General features: G+C 38.6%; 2 protein-coding genes across 8 annotated transcripts in view; both read left to right on the top strand.

Annotated features, from left to right (window-relative positions):
• The window catches only part of ANXA7 (annexin A7), a 39,559-nt gene extending 31,071 nt beyond the window's left edge, over positions 1–8,488 (top strand). For all 4 annotated transcript variants that reach the window (XM_004473812.5, XM_004473811.5, XM_058299014.1 and 1 more), the window contains 4 exons: positions 1,603–1,773; positions 1,852–1,927; positions 3,008–3,120; positions 3,825–8,488. In XM_004473812.5, the coding sequence (XP_004473869.1) occupies positions 1,603–1,773; positions 1,852–1,927; positions 3,008–3,120; positions 3,825–3,947 (483 nt within the window). In that variant the 3' untranslated portion in view covers positions 3,948–8,488. The remainder of the gene's footprint in view (positions 1–1,602; positions 1,774–1,851; positions 1,928–3,007; positions 3,121–3,824) is intronic.
• Positions 8,489–8,948: 460 nt separating this feature from the next.
• Positions 8,949–21,796, top strand: part of CFAP70 (cilia and flagella associated protein 70) — a 151,519-nt gene continuing 138,671 nt past the window's right edge. For all 4 annotated transcript variants that reach the window (XM_058299008.2, XM_058299007.2, XM_012531118.4 and 1 more), the window contains exons 1-5: positions 8,949–9,128; positions 12,108–12,210; positions 14,366–14,552; positions 17,347–17,445; positions 17,619–17,698. In XM_058299008.2, coding sequence (XP_058154991.1) covers positions 12,148–12,210; positions 14,366–14,552; positions 17,347–17,445; positions 17,619–17,698 — 429 coding nt within the window. In that variant the 5' untranslated portion in view covers positions 8,949–9,128; positions 12,108–12,147. The remainder of the gene's footprint in view (positions 9,129–12,107; positions 12,211–14,365; positions 14,553–17,346; positions 17,446–17,618; positions 17,699–21,796) is intronic.

The raw sequence follows: 21,796 nt of genomic DNA, 5'->3' as shown, positions 1-21,796 counted from the left end.
CTCAGCGCCAGGGAGGCTCAATCCCAGGAGTCATGCCCCACGCTGGGGGGAAGGTAATGCATTTACATGCTGAGTTTGGCTTAGAGAGTGAAGGCCCAGCTATTTTGTAAAGCAAAGGGGCATCTTCCAGAGAATGAGCAGAAGCCTGGCCTCCTAGGAAAAGGGGATTGCACAGTGGTTTGAATTTAAAGGCAACAATGTGGGAAGTGTTTCCTGAGCACCTTTTCTTGTGCTATGTTCTGTTACCATTTAGACTATGCTTCTACATATATCTTGCACCATGTGCTCTTTACGTCAAAAGACAGTTCACTTTTAAGGAGTGCCTCTCCATTTTGTTTCTGAGACAGCACTGAGACTCTAGTGGGAAGCTTTTCCTTTGTTTATGTTTGTGTTTCGATTTTTTGAGAGAAATCAGCTCATCTAAGCATAAACAAGTTTAAGGCCTGTTTCTTCCAACCTGCCCCTCTCACCTTCCCTGTCTCCTAACCCTGGGGAGATTTTGGTGCACAAATCGACATAGTCTTGCTGAACATTTTTTTTTTTTTTTTAAAGATTTATTTCTCTCCCCTTCCCCCCCCCCCCCCCCCCCGACCCCGGTTGCCTGCTCTCTGTGTCTATTTGCTGCATCTTCTTTGTCCGCTTCTATTGTTGTCAGTGGCACGGGAATCTGTGTTTCTTTGTGTTGCATCATCTTATTGTGGCAGCTCTCCGTGTGGGCGGCACCATTCCTGGGCAGGCTGCACTTTCTTTCACGCTGGGCGGCTCTCCTTATGGGGCGCACTCCTTGCACGTGGGTCTCCCCTACATGGGGGACACCCCTGCGTGGCACGGCACTCCTTGCGCGCATCAGCACTGCGCATGGGCCAGCTCCACACAGGTCAAGGAGGTCCGGGGTTTGAACCGCGGACCTCCCATGTGGTAGATAGACACCCTAGCCACTGGGCCAAGTCTGCCGCCCCTTCATGTGTCATTTTTATGTATTCATAGAATACTTAGTATTTTAAGTATTCATAAATACTTAGGTATTAGGATGACACTTGGATGAAGGAAAGGAAGTAGTGAAACCTTCATATCATATACTTCCTCCTTATACTTAAATTCTTTGAGGACAGAAACTTTTTCTCTCCTTGTTCCTACCACCTAGCATAGTACCTGGCACACAGTAAGCACTCAGTACTTTTTAGTTTCATGAATGAATATGAATATGAATAATGCAGATTGATTTTAAATCGTAGCTAAGGAAAACTGTAATTTCTCCATTTGAGTAGTACTTTATATCTGCTAGCAGAAATATTTCTGGTTTTTATTTTTGCTTTTCTTTTTGTGGAAAATTTTCTGGTTTAATTTAGCTCTCAAAACCCTGAAAGCCTCTCATTTTAACATAACCCCATTAAACCATGATCATAGATTATAAAGACAAAAGATGACAGTCTAACAAAGTGCTGGTATAATTTCTTTGGAAATGAAAGATATGCTTGACAAACTTTATGCATTAACCTCTAATAAATTGTCCCTTTGAGTCCAAAAGTGACTAGATTGGAAAACTTTTTTTTAATAGAACTTGTATTATTTTCCTCCAATTCCTGCCTTCCTCTTCTGCAGGGAAATCGTGATGAGAACCAGAATGTAAACCATCAAATGGCTCAGGAGGATGCTCAGCGTCTCTATCAAGCTGGTGAAGGGAGACTGGGGACAGATGAATCTTCCTTTAATATGATTCTTGCCACAAGAAGCTTTCCTCAACTGAAAGCTACCATGGAGGCTTATTCCAGGGTATGAGCTTTTCTTTTGTAGATTTGGCATCTGTTTTAAGGTGTGAAAATATTTAACCCTTATAATTTTTGTTTGCAGATGGCTAATCGAGATTTGTTCAGCAGTGTTAGCCGTGAGTTTTCTGGATACATTGAAAGTGGTTTGAAGGCTATCTGTAAGATATTTTTATGTTGCACTTTGTTTTGTTTTTAAATAAGGGGGGGCCATTTGAATAGTTGTTCTCATTAAGCAGTGGTAATCACTATAACTTGGGCAGAAACCAAGCTAATCCTTAGGCAGAGGCTGAGCTAATCCTGTGTTTTTATATGCAATTCACTGTGAATGGTTGGTGGTGTGGTCGCATAGGGCTCTCATATAGTTATTTGGCATTTGTTCTATATGCCCTTCTTGAGGACTGTGCAATACTACAGATTGTATCTCTTCCTTAAGGAAAAGTCTGAAGGAACTCCGGTTCCACCAGGCAACATGTTGTTTTGAGCCCCCAGGATACTTGTCAAGTCCTCAACTACTCAGTCCATGAGGCCTTTTCCCTCTTGAAATTAAAAAACTAATTTCTGGTGTCCTGGCATTCAGATATCTAACAAAATGAAAATTTCATTCCAGTAGGTAATATAGGACTAAGAAGAATGGTATTAATAAGGGAATGTATTACAAGTATTATAGCAATGGTAGCTAAAGTAATAATGTAGAATTTGAAGGAATAAAATTTGCTAAGTGAATTTTCCTAGAGAGAAAAGATGTCAGGTTTCTGAGCATCATTCTCAAATCTTTGTTCACATCCGTGCTTTAAGATTAGAATGAAACTCACCACCATCTCTTAGCCAAATGATATTCTTGACTTCTAGAATTATTATTTTAGTCAGTATTCCTTTTAAGTAAGATTTTATTAAGATACAGTTACTATAGATTTTCTTACTTTAAGGGGAAATTTTTGAAGAATCTAAATCACTGCATTTATGGAGAGAACATGGGATTTATTGTCTGGAGGGATTCATCTAGAATTGAAGGTAGCCTATCTGATGCAGCTAGAAAGAAGGGTGGATGCTGAAAAAAATCAAGGGGAGAAAGTTTCCAGCTCACCTTAGATTTCCAAGATAATTACGTAAGAAATAACCAAAGGCAGGATGTAAATGATAAATGAAGCTAGAGGGTGTACCTTGTTTGTCAAATTGAGCTATTCATAGCTTATTCTTCAAAGCGATAATTCTGTGTCTGAAACATTTCTGTCTTGCAGTGCAGTGTGCCCTGAACCGCCCTGCCTTCTTTGCTGAGAGACTGTACTATTCCATGAAAGGTGCTGGCACAGACGACTCTACCCTGGTCAGGATTGTGGTCACTCGCAGTGAGGTAAGACTTTCTCTTCCTGTCTGGTCTTACTGGAATTCTGAATGTTGATTTCTTAAAAGTTTCTTACTTGGTCGACAGTCCCTCAGGAATGATGTTGAGAAAGAACTCTTTCTGTCACTATATAATAGCACCCTTTTCACTTTCCTTATGCTGTGACAGGGACTTGCACTGGTGAAACAGACCTTTGTGCCTCAATGAGGACAATACTGAGAAATTTTCCTGTTTGAGAATGTTTTTAGGAGAACACTGGGTTTTGGGAAGTTGGAAGACATTTATCTTTGGATTTTCATTTTGCTTCTGTAAAAAGTTGTATGAAAGACCCATGCAGATGAATCCTATTGGGCATCAAACATTTCTTGAAATATAGCATTCCTTATTAATTATAAAAGAATTTTTAAAAATTTTATATCTCTTTACCTAAATATAGCCTCAGATGTATTTTAAGTAATTAATATTTTTTGAATAACATGAAAATAGTACTACTCTTACCTAGTATTTTTACAGAGCTGTGAATCAGACCTTCAGTGGGTGGCGCTAGCACTGGTATGAATGCTAGCTATAAAATGTCAGTTGCGAAGTTATCCCCGCCCACCTTACTTTGATTAAACTTAGGACCCTTTCACTATTAAAGAAGAATTGTAATAAATAACAGTTTTCTTTTGTGACAAATGTTTCTAACATCAGAAATCTCATCTCTTATGTAGATTGATCTTGTACAAATAAAACAGATGTTCCATCAGATGTATCAGAAGACCCTGGGCACAATGATTGCAAGTGACACCAGTGGAGATTACCGAAGGCTTCTAATGGCCATTGTGGGCCAGTAGAAGGGATTGTTTTTAAATAAATGGAGCTATTCATAGTTTATTCTTCAAAGCAGTGACTGATCTGCATGCAGCAATATCAACTGTCATCTAATCAAAAAAGCTTCTTACTAAGGACTGTGTCAGGGTAGTGTGCTCAGTTTGCACATGTTGTTATTGCCTTAATTCTAATGTTAACTTTTTTTTCTACATACAATCAATGTAAAGCCATATCACAATGATGTAGTAATAATGTAATGTTTGTAAAGCATAATTCTCACTGCTCTTAATACTAATCAGGATGTCAAATTGAATAAATATCACACCAATCTCTTTAATTCTGTGTAATAATATTGAATTTGAAAAAAAAAGAGGCTGCTGAAAGTTCTGCCTTTTATATTCCTACTCAGTCTATGGGACAGTTATAATTGGTATTTGCCAAAACTATATTACTTTTTAAAAAATGAAACTATTTTGACCTAAGAGAAGGATTTTCATCTTACTTTGTATAAATTGGTATTGAATACTTAAATACTTAGCTTTCCACGTAGAAAATGGATTATTGTTACCTGTGACAACTTTTTAAAAAGGGGTTAAAAGGTTTATATTGCATAAAATATGTAGTATACTTTTATGTTTACTAAAGGTCTTTATTGGCCCTTGATTTTTTAAAATGTATATTAATGAAAGACTCTAAAATTAGTCACAATTTAATCACAATCTAAGAAAGTGAAGCTTGTGAGACATAATAGGTGTTAATTAATGATTGAGCATTAAAGCGTCTCCTTGGAAATACTGAATGCTATCTTTTTGGAGAAGTAGTCCAGGAGCTCAGTTAGTGGTAGTTATGTCTTGGGGATTATTAAATACATTGGTTTATCCCCAGTTCTGAGCAATTACTTATTGGTATTTGGAGTATTACACTGGGTAGTTAGGGAAAATAAAAAAGAAGGTGATTTGTAATTGTGGAGGGATTCTAAATCAAAGTTAAGATACAAAGTTAGATTAAAAATTCTGTCAAGTATAGTAATCTTATCTATTCTAGCACAGGACCTCTTGTCAGGAAGCAGATACTTAACAAAGATTTGGTGAATGATTGCACTAAAAATTGAGAGGAAGATTGTAAATAACAATTATAATTCAGTAAATATTTGTTTTGTATAAGTGCTGACGGGTATGCAAAGTAGTATAAGACACAGCCTTGTCCTTAGGGAGAAAAACCTTTGTGCAATCATGGTACAAAGCAAAAGCAAAATAAATGGGTAGAAGGAAAATGGGCTAAGGTAGATGTGATTAATTTTTTAAAATATTTTTAAACAGCTTTATTATGTAATTTTTAAAAACTTTCATTGAAAAAGTTAAGCTTGCATCTAGATTTTTAATAAGTAACAGTGATGGGATTTGGTACAGATGAGAACAGTGTGGACTCTTGAGGGAAAAGGAAAGATATCCATACATTTTTAAAACTTTTCTAAAAATTGAGGTATTTATATACCATAAAATTCACTCTTTATAAAGTATATAATTCATTGGTTTTTAGTTTATTTACAACCATCACCACTATCTAATTCCATAACATTTCCATCACCCTAAAAGAAAACCCCATATCCATTTGCAGTCAATCCCGATTTCTCCATGCTCCTAAGCCATGGCAACTACAAATCTATGTTCTATCTCTATGGATTTGCCTATTCTAGACTTTTCATATAAATGGAATCATACAATATGTGGCCCTTTTTATCTGGTTTCTCTCAATTAGTTATATCATTTTCAAGGTTCATCCATGTCATAGCATAATCAGTACTTCTTAACTTCTTTATAAATCTCACATAACATAAAAGCCACCATTTTAACCATTTAAAGTGTAATATTTCAGTGGCAATTAGTACATTCACAAGGTTGCATCACCATCACTATCCATTTCCAGAATGTTTTCAACACCCTAAAAGGAAACTCTGCCTTTTAAAAGTCAATTTCCATTCCTACCTTAGTTCGGCCCTCGACAACTACTCACTGTTTTATGTCTCTACGGATTTGCCTATTCTGTATATTTCATGTAAGTGAAATAATACAATACATGGTCTTTTGTGTCTGACTTATTAGCAAAATGTTTTCCAGGTTCTTCCACATTGTAGTATGTATCAGTACTTCCTTCTTTTTTATGGCTGAATAATATTCCATTGTATGGCTATACCAAATTTTGCTATCCTTCTATTGATTTGGATTCTTTCCACTTTTTGGGTATTGTGAATAATAATGCTATGTACATATCTGCACAAAATTTTGCATGAACTTGTTTTCAGTTCTCTTTGGTATAGACCTAGGAGTAGAATTGCTGGATCATGTGGTAACTCTCTAATGCTTCAAGTATCTGCCAAAGTGGCTGCAACAATGGATGATGTTTCCAATTTGCCTCATCCTCATCAGCACTTATTATTGTCTTTTTGATTAATTAGAACTTTCCTAATGGATATTAAATAGTGTCTCATTGTGTAATTGATTTGCAGTTCCCTAATGGCCATTGAAGCTGAGTATATTTTCATGTGCTTGTTGTCCATTTTCCTATCTTCTTTGGAAAAATGTGTGTTTAAGTCCTTTTCTATGTTTTAATTCTTATATATTGAGTTTTTGAGTTCTTTAAATATTCTGGATACTAGACTCTTTTTTTTAAGGTACTGGGGCTGGGGAAGGAACCTGGGACGTACTTTGTGGGAAGCTGGTGCTCAACCACTGAGCCACATTAGCTCCCCTGAGTTGTTTTTTTCTTTTGTTTGCTGGTTTTTTCTTTTAGGAGGCACCAGAAACTGGACCAAGGACCTCCCATGTGGGAAGCTGGTACTTAACTGCTTGAGCCACAACCACTTCCTGGATACTAGACTTTTATAAGCTAGCCTTATCCAATAATTTCCCCCATTCTATAGGTTGTCTTTTCACTTCCTTGATAGTGTCTTTTACATGCAGAAGTTTTCAATGAATTCTTTGGTTGCTTGTGCTTTTGGTGCCATATCTGAGAAACCATTGCCTAATCAAAGCTCATAAAAAGCCTTTTTTCAAGCGAGTTCTATAGTTTTAGCTCTTTCATTTAGGTCTTTGGTATATATTCAGTTAATTTTTGTATGTGGTCTGAGGTCGGGGTCCAGTTTCAGTCCTTTTCGTGTAGATGGCTGTTTCAGTGCACATTCACCCATAATCTTCACTTTTGGGAAAAAAAATCCAGAGTGAAATGCCTTTTTCAGTAGCACCATAGTTTTATTTTGACAACTTTTTTAATTTATAAACATTATAACTTAGGTTTTTTTTTAATTTTGTAATTTAAATGTTTTCTTATAAGAAAAAATGAAAGTTATCTAGGCAAGGAACTTCCCATAGAGCGTGGTTATATTTGTGTGTATATTTCAGTAATTTATTTTTAAATAATTTCATATGTCCAGAAAAGTTAGAAAAACAGTATAAAGAATTCTTATGTCCCCTTCACCCAGATTCCCAAATAGTTAAATTTTTATTACATTTGCTTCATTGTTCACTCTGTGTATGTCTGTGTGGGTATTATTTGTCTTTTTCTAGACCTTTGGAGAGAAAACTGCAGACATGATGTCCCATCAGTACTAACCACTCCAGCATGTGTATTTTTCCCCAAACAGGGACACACTCCTGTATAACCAGCAAACAGCCTTCTGAATCAGGAAATCAATACTAGTACAACACTACCATCCAGTCCACGGAGTCCATTTCAAATTTTGCCCACGTCTCAACAATGTGTTTTTCTTCTGGTCCAGAACGCTATCCAGGAATACATATTGTTATTTAGTTGTCATATATCTTCAGGCTCCTTCACTCTGGAACAGTTCCCAGACTTTTAATGCTTTAAAGATTACAGCTCTTACATTCTAAGGATGACCAGCAACCTGGGTCCCTTTGATGGCAGGAATACCACAAAAATGCTTTGCTTTCTTCAGTGCATCTCCAGGAGACACATAATGTACACTCCTTAAACTGGTGATGTTAACTTTAATCACCTAATCATGTTGATGTCTTCAATTCACCATTTCCCCTGAATTGATTAATATTTGCGTGGAGAAGTATTCCAAAATTATCCCAATATCCTATTCCTCATCAGACCTTCACTTCCAGCCTTAAATTAACATCCATTGAAGACTCCTGCCTGAATCATCCACCTCCATCATGATTGCCAAATGGAATTCTGTCTTTCCATCATTCCATGGCATTCTACTGTAAGATCTTTCTTCTCATTTATTTTTATCAATGTGGACTTGTATGTTTCTATTTTAGTCAATGAACTGTAATCCATTCCTGTCATTTATTTTGATGCCCAAATTGTCCCTGATTTGATCAGTGAAGTCCTCTTCAATTAACATTTTAAACTATGTATATTACTAAGATTCAGCCATGTAGTGTGCAGCTGTTTGCTTTGGAATGTCATTTTGTGAATATACCAAAGTTTATTCTGTTGATGGACATTTAGGTTGTTGCCAGGTATTTGCTATATTTTATTTCAACTCTTTAATGTTAAATTTGGAATGTATTAAATTTTTGTATTAACATCATATACCTCAAGCATGTTTATTGTACAAATCATATAGTGAGAAGCAGCACCATTTTACACTCTCACCAGCAGGATGAGTCAGGCCACTTTATCTCCATCTTTCACGAGAAAGATTTAAATGATCTGTTTTCAAACCTGTTTGATATGGCTTTTTCTTTAAATAACTCTCCTTTTGTTTTTCTCTTATTTATGGAGGAATATTGAAAGAAAAGGGTCTAGAAAGCAAAATCCAGAGGTGGAAAATATTACATTTAAGCAAAACTCTTGGCTAAAGGAAGTAGCGCTGTCTCCAAAGGTGAGATTAGCTTGAGTGTGCCCTTCCAGAGCGCAAGCGTAGAAACTCACTCGGCTCCCTGCTAACCCTCCGCGAAAACGCTATCGCGAGTGTTGGAATAAGCTTGGGATGGTTGGCGAAATTAAGATCTCGCGAGACATAATTTGTTGCTATAGCAGCGAAAAACGCTTCTGTGGTTGCGGCAGATAAGACAGCCGTCCCTCAGAAAACCCGTTTTCCAGATTCTACAGCCCGGCACCTAAACGTCACCGACCCCTAGGCGCGAACGCTCCCGCCAGCCCCAGGCCTCCCATCCGAAAGCGGCCACAGATCCCCTTCGCGCTTTGCGCCGACATCCGCCGCTTAAGTAAGCGCAGACTTCGCCCTTGTCCCCGGTCCAAACTTCGCCATCACATCGCCCCTTTCGTCTAACTTATGTATTTCAAATTTGACTCTTCCGCTGCAGCTTTTTTTTCAGAGCAGACGACAAGTGCGTGCCTTGTTTGGGACAACTAGAGCCCCCACCTAACTGTCTTGATCGTAACTTGTAATTGGCCCTAATTCTTCCATTTATTATTCCACAAATAGAGGCCATGAATGCCTCTTGCATACATGCCTTGTCTGTCTTCAGAGGTGTGAATGAGCATTTCGTAAAAGCTGTGCTAATTCTATTTGTGTGGTGCTTCATAGCTTAGGCAGTTGTACTCTTTTTAGGGAATATTCATAACAAATCTGGAATAGACAGGTCAGAAGTTACCTTATCCTTTTTTTCAAAGGTGAAACTGAGGCTCCGATCATTTAGGCATTTCTCAGGGTCACTTAATTATTAACAGGAAACTAATCAAGGTCTCTTGAATCACAGTCCAGTCAGTATGTCGTAATTGCTGGAAGAAAAGTAAAAACTGCCAAAAGAGTTCAAAGGAAGAGCAAATGCTTCTGAGTAGGCAGGGAAGGCTTCACGGACTAAGGTGCATTTGAGCTGGATCTTGAAGGGTGAGTAGCTTTTGTCCATGAAGAGAGAGAGTGGAAAGAGAGGAACAAGAATTCCAATAGGAAGAATAAGTACAAAGACACAGAAGTTATTAAATACGGATCATCTTTGAACAATAAAACAGCATAGAAACATAAGGTGAGAAGTTGATTGGCACTGCTAGATTCTAGAGTGCCTTGAATGTAATGTTAAAGTTCAATTTTGGTAGGTGAGAGAAAGGTAGGTGAGAGATAGTCATATCGGCTATGAATATATATTTCTCCGCTTGTCTTTTCAGTCTCATTTTATCCTTATTTTAACTCATACTGCTCTCCAAGCAAACTAATATACTTCTAACCTCTACCTAACATGACTTGCTCTTTTTTCTTTTTCCTATCTCCCTTCCTTTTTTTTTTTTTTTTTTTTTTTTGCCTCTAAACCTTTCACAGCCTGTTCCCTATGCCTGGAACATCACTCCCCCTTTTTCAATTTAGTTATTAGGACATACTCCCAGGTCACTTCCTATAAGGAGATTTCCATGGCAGCCACACACACAAATGTACTCTCAAATCCACCTAGGTAGCTAGGTTAGGACCCTAGTTTCAGGACTTCCTTGATTTTGATCACATCACATTTCTCTGAAGTGCAGTTTCCTTTTCACTAAAATGGAGGTTTAAGAGTAACCTGGAAATATGTTGGAAAAAAAATATATATATATATATATATGTAAAGTCCTTGGTACACTGACTGGCACATAGTAAGCAATAAACAAAAGGTCATTCTCTCCCTCTTTTTCTCCTCTCTACTTCTTGACTTTTCTCTTGCAGTATAATCTTCATACAGATTAGAACTCTTGGTCTATTTATTTATTTATTTATATTTTTATTTTTTTAAAGATTTTTTTTCTCTCTCCCCTTTCCTGCCCTCTCCGCAGTTGTCTGCTCTCTCTGTCCATTCGCTGTGTGTTCTTCTGTGTCCGCTTGTATTCTTGTCAGCAGCACTGGGAATCTGTATCTCTTTTTGTTGTGTCATCTTGCTGTGTCAGCTTTCCATGTGTGCAGCGCCTCTCCTGGGCAGGCTGTGCTTTTTTTACACTGGGCGGCTCTCCTTATGGGGCTCACTCCTTGTGTGAGGGGTTCCCCTGTGCGGGGGACACCCCTGTGTGGCATGGCACTCCTTACGCACATCAGCATTGCGCGTGGGCTAGCTCACCACACAGGTCAGAAAGCCCTGGGTTTGAACCCTGGACCTCCTATGTCGTAGGCAGGCGCTCTATCTGTTGAGCCAAATCCGTTTCCCCCTAGTCTATTTACATGTCTGTCATCCTCTCTAGAAAGGAGTTTACATCTTTTGTAACCCCAACATCAACCACAAATGTTTTTTCAAGGAATGGTTCTGATAGAAGTGGGATGGCTTAGATAAGAATAAAGTGGAGTCAAAAAGATCAGTTAGGAGGTCTTGTTTACAGTCCAGCAGAAGTGTAGTAAAGGTTTAATTTGGGTGGTACCATTGAAAAGGAAAGATACAAAAGGATATTTCAAATGTAAACGTGATAAGGAAGTTGTCAGGGCCACCTAGGTCTTCTTCCATGGAGTCATGGAGACAAGGCTCAAGTGATCTTAGCCTTTTAGGGACCTGGGAAAGTGAAGGAATAGCTGGGCTGAGGCAGAATAAGTATAAACTCTGGAGATAGTGAGGTACTTTATTCTTTTTTGTACCAGGGATCCTAGGCACTCATAGCATAGTAGGTCCTCAATAAATGTTTGAATTGTGTTGGTAAGTTCCACTTTGAATTGAGTCAGAAATCATGGCCTTAGGGTTTTGTGGGGGTTTTTTTGTTTCTGTTTTTTTTTTAACAGATACCCAATTTATTTTTGAATTTGTGTTAGTGTGGTAAAATAACTATAAAAGATCTCTGACTAACTAAGACATATGTCAGGACTTTTCCCAGTGGACTAACCATTCTGTGTGGCTGCTTCTTTCCTACTCTCAAAATATATTTTTGTAAAACTGAGAGGTTAAATAACCTTTTAAGGGAGCTTTAGAGTTTCAAATAAATAGTTACTAAGGAACACTGAGAGGATGTGGGGGTGGGAGGTGGGGAATGGTGGCATCCCCACATTGTTTGTCTTGTGGTGTTTTGTGCTTAATGAGTTAGTTACACATATAAGGACCTTTTTAGCACTAGCCAGTGGAATCATCCTTTTGACCAACTCCCTAAAGCAGTGCCTATCAGCAAGAGTTGGGAAAGAGGGACAAAACAATGCTGGACTATGACATTTTCCTAGGTTCTTCCCTGATATTGGTAATGTTATAATGTGGGTGCTTGTGCAGCTGTGGTATATGAGGGGGCAGGTCCATTCATTCTGTTTACAGAGACCAGAGAAGACCAGAGGGACTTTGCCCAGTTACCGCAATGGAGCAGGTGCCATCAACAGGCAGACTGGTGCAGATCACTGTGACAGATGGATATGACTTGGTAAAGTTATTTTGGAGAATCCTCAAAGCCCCTCGTTTATTCATTCTTCTTGAAAGTAGGTTTTCCTTTGGGCTGAGGTATCCTTGTCAAATATCTGCGTACAGGGAGAGGAAGACATGTTGTGAGCACCAGCAGGAGGAATGGAGCTTTGTGTGCATCTTTCTCTCACTCCAAACTCTTGGCTTTACATAGTAATGGCACTTCCTCCTTTGATTTCCTGATTGTTAGTCTGTAATCAGAAATTATATTATTGTGAGTGGTTCTACCTAATAGCAAACTTCCTGACAATTTCAATACTAAATTTAAAAGAAGTGAAACAAGATGTAGTTCTAGTTTTCCTAGGCAACAGTTCATATATAATTTCCTTTTTGCTCTTTCTTCTGAGAAGGATCTGAATTCTTCCAGAGTTTCTTTTGTGTTTAATTACATTTGAGTAATTTAAATAATAAAACTACAGTATAACACTTTAAAATGTTGTTTTTTTTTTTAAAGATTTATTTTTTTGGGAAACGGACTTTGGCCCAGTGGTTAGGGCGTCCATCTACCACATGGGAGGTCCGCGGTTCAAGCCCCGGGCCTCCTTGACCCGTGTGGAGCTGGCCCACGCGCAGTGCTGATGCGCGCAAGGAGTGCCGTGCCACACAGGGGTGTCCCCCGCGTAGGGGAGCCCCACGCGCAAGGAGTGCACCCATAAGGAGAGCCGCCCAGCGCGAAGGAGGGAGCAGCCTGCCGAGGAATGGCACCGCCCACACTTCCCGTGCAGCTGACGACAACAGAAGCGGACAAAGAAACAAGACGCAGCAAAAAGACACGGAAAACAGACAACCGGGGGAGGGGAGGGGAATTAAATAAAATAAAAATAAATCTTTAAAAAAAAAAAGATTTATTTAATTAAAAAAAAGATTTATTTAATTAAAAAAAGATTTAATTAAAAAAAGATTTATTTAATTAAAAAAAAGATTTATTTAATTAAAAAAAGATTTATTTAAATAAAAAAAAAGATTTATTTAATTAAAAAAAGGATTTATTTAATTAAAAAAAAGATTTATTTAATTAAAAAAAAGATTTATTTAAATAAAAAAGATTTATTTAATTAAAAAAAAGATTTATTTAATTAAAAAAAGATTTATTTAATTAAAAAAAGATTTATTTAATTAAAAAAAAGATTTATTTAAATAAAAAAAGATTTATTTAATTAAAAAAAGATTTATTTAATTAAAAAAAAGATTTATTTAATTAAAAAAAAGATTTATTTAATTAAAAAAAGATTTATTTAATTAAAAAAAAGATTTATTTAAATAAAAAAAAAAGATTTATTTTTATTTTATTTAATTCCCCTCCCCTCCCCCGGTTGTCTGTTTTCTGTGTCTTTTTGCTGCGTCTTGTTTCTCTGTCCGCTTCTGTTGTCGTCAGCTGCACGGGAAGTGTGGGCGGCGCCATTCCTCGGCAGGCTGCTCCCTCCTTCGCGCTGGGCGGCTCTCCTTATGGGTGCACTCCTTGCGCGTGGGGCTCCCCTACGCGGGGGGGACACCCCTGCGTGGCACGGCACTCCTTGCGCGCATCAGCACTGCGCGTGGGCCAGCTCCACACGGGTCAAGGAGGCCCGGGGCTTGAACCGCGGACCTCCCATGTGGTAGACGGACGCCCTAACCACTGGGCCAAAGTCCGTTTCCCTAAAATGTTTTAGAACAATAATGAAACATCAAAAAGATTCATTTAGTATTATGAATTAAAAAAAAAAACTCTTTCCAAAACAGGTTTTAATGAATGAGCTCACTTTGTTTTAAAATATATATACTAAAAGATTTACATATAAATGTGCATGTATATTCACAGAAAAACATCAGAAAATATATTCTAAAATATTTCTATTTGCTTTTCTCAATTTTTCAAATGTTCCACAATATACTTTTATAACCAGATAAATATAATAAATGTTATTTTTCAAAACTCAAACATAATGACATTTAAATGGATGTTGTATTTCGCTACCACTAGATTTGTTTAATAACTTTCTCCCTACCTTTTTTATATTTTTAATGTAGTTTGCTACGAAAACATGGAAAATGTTAATTTAGTCCAAGTCAAAATGGTTGCCAGGTGCTTAGGACAATTCTCTGAGTGTAATTGTAAAGTGACATATTTCTACCAACAGAAAGGTTTTAAAGGAGATATTCCAGTTACCTTTATTCGGGCAGAATTCAATCATGTAATTCTGGGAGACTCTGCAAAAATTACTGTTTCTCCAGAAGGAACTGCAAAATACAACTTCACTAGCAGTTTTGAGTTCAATCCTGAAGGAGGAATCACTTTGGATGACCTCGCCCACAAACCTGTGTTCTGTAAGTCCTTGTAGTTCTAAAAACGTTCATTATATGAGTATGTTATGAAGAGATTTTGAGATATTTAATAGCTATAGTTGGGACAGTTGACCGTACCTTACCTCCTTAATCTAGGAGTAACCTTGTATATATCGAGTCCTACCTGTTTCTGGGAGTAGTCAGCATGGCCTACAGTTTTAATCAGTTTGTATCAAAGATCTTTGATATATGACTAAGTTTTGTAGCCCCTATCTCCCAAAACTGAGTTGAGTGCTCCTCTTTTGTGTTCCTAATACACCTTATATTTAGGGTTGCCAGATTTAGTGTGTACACACACACAAAGTATAATATTTGGGACATATTTATACTCAAAAGTTATTTGTTTTTTCTCTGAAATTCGAATTAAACTGGTATTAGAGGAGAGGCAGCACTCACGAGACACAGAGACGGATGACTGCAGGCAGAAAGTTTATTGGGAAGCTCTCCCAACGTAGGGGGTCTGAAGAGAGACTTCAGCCCACTCATGGCAGGTGGCGGATATGGCTTTATACAGTACATCAATAGGCAGGGAAACATTAGTCCATGGGGAGGGGGTTAAAGTCCAACTACAGCCTGGGGACAATAAGGGACTGTAAAAGTGAGTTCTTCCCATGTATGGCTAGGGGATAGTGGGCTAGGAAATAAGGTATTCTTGGAATGCAGGAGGGTTCGATGGTGCCTGGGCCCAGAAGGGGTAAGGGTCCTTATCTGCTCCATTTCCACTGTGATATGGCTCCTTTGTTCATTCTTGGGGGGAGATGGGCTGCCTTTCTGCACGTAGGCTGTAGCTTGCTCAGTCAATTGGAATGGAGTCACAGCTTTATGACCTATTAATCATTGCAAATCTTGTAAGGGGGAAATCTAACAACTGGGCATCCTTAATTTATCTGGCAACTTTATTTATTCTTCTGTTTACTTGCCATACTGTATAACAATCACTAATTCACTTGTCTCCCCTGCTAGAGGAGGAGGTTCTTAAAATCAGGGGTTGTATCTTATTTATTTCAGATTTCCTAGTGTCTAGCATAATGTTGGGACTTAACAGGGGCTTAATAGTGAGTGTTTTCCCTACCCCACTTTGTTAATGGCAACCATGCGGGGAGCCTGGACTTCAGTCCCCACTCAGCAGCAACAGGGTGATCCTCCTCCATCCTGGGGTGATGTCAAAAGGAGGCCAATAGAGTCAGGACTTTCACCATCACCCAACAGTAACAAGGCCACCTCCATTGCAATATCAGCAGACACCAGGTGTGGCTAGAACTCCCATTCCTGCTCACCTCTTGTATATCAACAGAACCTGAGGGAGGGAGGACTTCTACCTTCTGCCTTCACCTGACAGTAATGAGGTACCACCTCCCCTCCTTCCCTGACAGAGTGGTATCAGAAAAAGACAGATAAAACAGAAGGCTTAAATAATATCCAAGTCTCATAACATGATATGAAAATGTCCAGGTTTCAATTGAAAATCACAGATAACGCCAAGAACCAAGGAGATTGCAAACTGCATAAAAAAGGAAAGACAAAGACACCAACACCAAGATAATAGAGATGTTAGAATTATCAGACAAGGACTTTAAAGAAGTCCTGATAAAATGCTTCAATGAGTAATAACAAACATGCTGGAAAAAGATTAAAAAATAGAAAGGCTCAGCAAAGAAGTAGACAGTTTCAGGAAGGAAATAGAAGATATAAAGAAAAACCAAATGGAAATTTTAGAACTGAAAAATAGAATAATCAAAATAAAAATTTCAGTGGATGGGCTCAACAGCAGAATGGAAGGGAGAGAAGATGTACTTAGTGAACTGGAAGATAGAAAGAAATACCCAGTAGGAACAACAGAGAGGAAGTAATTAAAAGAAAAATAATGAACTGAACCTCAGAGACCTGTGGAACTATTACAGAATATCTAACATTCATATCACCTTAGTCCCAGAGGGAGAGAAAAAAGGGGGAAGGGTTGAAAAAGTACACACAGAAATTATAGCTGAAAAGTTTACAAATTTGGCAAGAAACATAAACCTGTTGATTCAAGAAGCTGAGGAAACCCCAAACAGGATAAACCTAAAAAAATAAATAAATAACTTGCTAAGAGACAGGAATTGAGAAACAGATTAAACAACACCATGAGGGGGGAAAAAAATAAGACAATTCCAGAAAGAGAATTATTCTCTATGACAACTGACCTGGTGTCTAAACGTAACTGACAGTTATATGGATATTCATTATACTGGTCTCTCAACTTTCTTGAAATTTTTCATAATAAATATTAATCACATACACACAGTAGGGCTGCAGTGAAAGATCTTGTGGATCATTCCAACATCTGCTAAGCCCTATGCTAGGCAATGCGGGAAGGTCTAAACTAGTGTTTTTCAAACTGAAGATTGACTCTTTAGTTGTTCCTAAAATCAGTTCATGGGGATCATGGCCACTAATTTCTTATACATTAAATAAAAAAGAAAAGAAAATATCTAAGGGTTTGAACTAGTGATGAATATTATATGAAGCATTTTGATCAGTTTACCTTTATTCATATGTGTATACATGACCATGTTGTAAAATCCATATCTTACTATAGGTTGTAGGGCTAAAAGTTTAAAAGTCACTAAGGTGGTCCAGTATTTTCCACCAGAAGTCACTGATGTTGGTGCCTTCTTGGGTTTCAAGTTCGTATCTCTTAACTTAAATTTCTTTGATAATGCTTTGCTCATAGCACCTTGGTTATCTGATGGATGAGTTAGAACTGTTCTCATTTTCTTTGTTTTAATTTTTCTAGTAACCATGACTGAAGTTTTACCGAAAGAAAAGAAACAGAAAGATGAGAAGACCTTAGTTCTTGGTCAAGCTGTGGTGGACCTTCTTCCTTTACTGGAAGGTCAGATATGTGATTTACCCAAAAGTGAAAATAGTAAAGCTCATAAAATTTAGCTCCAGAGAAGTGCAGAAACCAGGTTTGAGGAATCTGAGGAAAAGATGAGCACATTTATCTCTGCTGTAGTACTAATTTAGGCCTTCCTTTTTTGATTTCACTTAGTCTTCTTGTTGCAGGACAGAGTTCATTTGAAACGGCGGTCCCATTGCACCCTGTGCCAAGCTCGCCCCTAGAAACTCTTCGACCAGGGGTAAAGGTAATTGGAGTTTTAACTCTCATTTCATCTTGCCATGTAATCTAACAAGACTGTGCTATTAAGGTGCAATTCATTCATGTTCAATTCATTAAGCATCTTCTTTTCACAGGCCCACGTAGGGCTAGGTTCTGGGAAACAATGATGAAATAGGCAGTGTCCTACCTTCCAGGAGCCCATGCTCTACAAATCACTAATTATAACCCAGTGTTATGTGGTGGGTGGGAGGAGGCTAGGGACACAAAGGCATAGAGTAGTATTGGTTTCTTTGCCCAGGGGTAGATGTAGGGAAGCCTTAACTGCAGATACACCTTTTAAGCCATGTTTTAATGGATTAAATTAAATAGTGCATGAAAGCACCTAACACACTTTCTTATATGGTAGCCTGCCTTTAGTTATGGGAAGAGGGAGAACTGTGGCCTGGTATACTGTGTGACTACTTTGTCTTCTGGGCTGTATTTCCCATTCCTTTTTAGGATCAGTAGGTTCTTAAGGCATAGCTCTGCCTCTCTGGTCCAAGTACCCTGACAGCAGATACAACAGCTGCCCTCTGTAAAGGAGAGAGGAGGGCTCCAATCACCTAACTCTTCCAAATGCAGTTCCCTATTTAACCATTCTGATAATTCCCCTGGGGCTCCTTTTGCTTCTTATTTCTTTATAGATCTGATTTTATTTGCTTCCTATCTTTCACGAAGTCCTAAAAATGTGTAGTCCATGATGGCATTTTTTGTTTTTCAGAATTATTCTTTGTTGGTTATGAAAATATCATTCATTAGCTGTATTAGTCAGGGCTCTCTAGAGAAACAGAACCGACAGGAGATGTCTGTAAATAGTATGAGATTTTATAAAATTGTCTCATACAACCATGGGAATACACAAGTCAAAATTACTCGGGGCAGGCTGCGAACCAGGAGCTCTGATGAAGGTCCTTGAAGAGTTCCCAGGAGACACTGGCTGTCTGAAGTAGAGATGGGAATTCTCTCTCTGAGTGTTGAAATCACTTCTCCCTTTAAGGCCTTCAACTCATTGGATGTCACTTATTGCTGATGGGCAATCTCCTTACTTGATTGTTGATGTAACCAACCATCTATGCAATCAACTCACTGATAATTAAAGTCCATGAAATGCTCTTAATTACTATTAGCCCAGTACTTGCTTGACCAAAACAACTAGGCACCATTATTTGGCCGAGTTAACACATTAGTCTAACCATCACGTCATCTTTCTGTCATTCCATGTGATTTGGGGGTAGAAGGGAGTATATATTTGTGCTTAGTCTAAGTTCCTTGGTCCAGTCTTCCAGTCTATGTACTGTTGATTTTCTCTCAAAACCTATGAAAAAAAGAAGTTAGTCAAATGCATTGCCAGCCCTCATGATCTTTGCTCATAGTATTTCTGTGTTTACTTTTTTTATAAACTCAAGCAAAAATATGTAACAGTTAATTTCCATTTGCTTGAGAGTTTTCACAAATTTATAATTTCAGCATCTGTACTAGGTATTTTCAAGATTCAGAGACTAAAATGACATAAACCTGTAATTTTTTAAAAAGATTTATTTTATTTCTTTATTGCACCCCCCACCCTCACCCCCATTGTTTGTGCTCTGTCTGCTCTCTGTTTATCTTCTTCTTAGGAGGCACTGGGAATTGAACCCAGGACTTCCCGTGCAGGAAGGAGTCACCCAATCACTTGAGCCACCTCTGCTTGACATCTTGTTGCACCAACCCATCACATTAGCTCACTATGTCTTGCTGTCTTGCTGTCTTGCTTCTTTAGGAAGTACAGGGAACTGAGCCCAGGATCTCCCATGTGTTAGGCAGACACACAGCTGCTAGAACCACATCCACTTCCCTAAACCTGTAATTTAAAAGGAGATTCCAGTTCAACTTCCAGGCTGAGTAATAATGAGTTAGAAGTCTCGGGGCCCTTTTACTTATCCTCTCAAGGTCATATGCCTCCCCTTCTTATATTTTTTTAAATTTCTTTTTAAATTTCTTTTGGTTTTAATAAACTTGGTTTTTTTTTTTTAAGGTACTGGGGCCCAGAGATTGAACCAAGGACCTCATATGTGGGAGGCCGATACTCAACCACTGAGCCACATCAGCTTCCCTCCTTCCCTTCTTAAAACCAATCCCCCTCCACCATCTTGGCATTCCAATTTCCTCCTCACTGGCCACTGATAGTACCTTCTTAGGCTCCTGTACCAGATTTCTTTCCTTTGCCTGTCTCTTTTTTTTTTAAGATTTTTTATTTATTTTTATTTATTTCTCCCCCCCCCCAGTTGTCTTTTCTCTGTGTCCATTCGCTGTGTGTTCTTCTGTGACTGCTTCTATCCTTATCAGCAGCACCAGGAATTTGTGTTTCTTTTTGTTGAGTCATCTTGTTGTGTCAGCTCTCCGTGTGTGCGGCACCATTCCTGGGCAGGCTGCACTTTCTTTCGCGCTGGGTGGCTATCCTAATGGGGTGCACTCCTTGCTCGTGGGGCTCCCCTATGCGGGGGACACCCCTGTGTGGCAGGGCACTCCTTGTGTGCATCAGCACTGTGCATGGGCCAGCTCCACACAGGTCAAGGAGGCCCGGGGTTTGAACTGCAGACCTCCCATGTGGTAGGCGGCCACTCTATCCATTGGGCCAAGTCCTTGCACTTCCCTTCCTTTCTCTTAAGTACTATGGTTCTGTCCTTGACCACCTTCCCTTCTCAATCTATGTTCCTACTCCTAGGGGGGAGAATATCTTGTATTCCATGATTTTAACAATCAACAGTAAGTTGAAAACTTATAATTTAACAATCCAGCTCAGACCCCTTTCCTGAATTCCAGAATATCAGACTTTACAATCTCCTCCTGGATTTCTCTATAATGATATCCAATAGACATCTAAAATTCAACATTTCCAGCACTAAACTCAGTATCTTCTATCAAAACCTACTCTTCCTTTTATCTTGGTTATTTTGATCTGTGGTGTCACACAGCCTTTAAATCAAAGGATAGAGAACTTGTTACATCTATGACTGCTCCCTCAGATGCTAACTACAACCAATCCTTAGATCCACTTTCTGTAAAATCCAGCCTTTTCTTTCTCTTAAGTATCTTTAGACTCTTTCTTCTCTGCTCCATTCCTATATCTTGCCTCATCATTTCTTACCTGGAACACTACAAGTAGCTTTGTAACTGCCCTTGCCTCCTTCCCAGTGCTTACCAGGTGACTTAAATGTGAGTCTGATCACATCTCTTTCCTTGCTTAGTACTGTGTGGTTCATAGATTTGCTCACTTTTTATATGTTAAAAATCCAGACTCCTTAGCAGGTATACAACACCCTTGATAGGGGAGCTTGCCATCTTTTCAACTTCATCTCCCAGCACTACCTGCCTTGTGTTTTATGTTCTAGAATCCTAAACTACTTACACCAGAACTGAACATACCATGCTTTTTCAGTCACCCTTTACACTGTTCTTTCAGTCTAGAATTATTTTCTCTTTCCTTCCTCTGCTTATCCAGATCGCAAACTCCTATTCAACCTGCAAAAGTCAACTCAGACGTCACTGTCCCTTACTCTTCCCATCCCAATAATTAATTATTCAGTTCCTTCTTGGTGCTCCTTGACTGTATAGCATTTTGTGCAGGTTCCTATTATAGCATTTATCATAAACATGTACTATAACATGAATTCCATGATGGAACAGGACGATGTCCTCCTCATCTTTTTATCCCTAGTGTTGTAAAAGTGCCTAGTACATAGTAAGCAATTGTTTTAATTTTGTATTGTATTGTGTGTGAAAATTTCATTTATATATTCATATATACAAATTTAGATATATACATTTGAAAAAATGTTTTCTTAAAACACTATATATGGGAAGTGGATGTGGCCCAACAGATAGGGCATCTGCCTACCGCATGGGAGGTCCAAGGTTCAAACACAGGGCCTCCTGACCCGTGTGGTGAACTGGCCCATGTGCAGTGCTGATGTGTGCAAGGAGTGCCGTGCCACGCAGGAGTGTCCCCCGCATAGGGGAGCCCCACGCTCAAGGAGTGCGCCCCGTAAGAAGAGCCACTCTGCGCGAAAAAAGCTCAGCCCACCCAAATGTGGCACCACACACA

The sequence above is a fragment of the Dasypus novemcinctus genome, chromosome 6 (assembly GCF_030445035.2).
Source record: "Dasypus novemcinctus isolate mDasNov1 chromosome 6, mDasNov1.1.hap2, whole genome shotgun sequence".
Taxonomy (NCBI): domain Eukaryota; kingdom Metazoa; phylum Chordata; class Mammalia; order Cingulata; family Dasypodidae; genus Dasypus; species Dasypus novemcinctus.
This window is presented reverse-complemented; position numbering and strand designations above follow the sequence as displayed.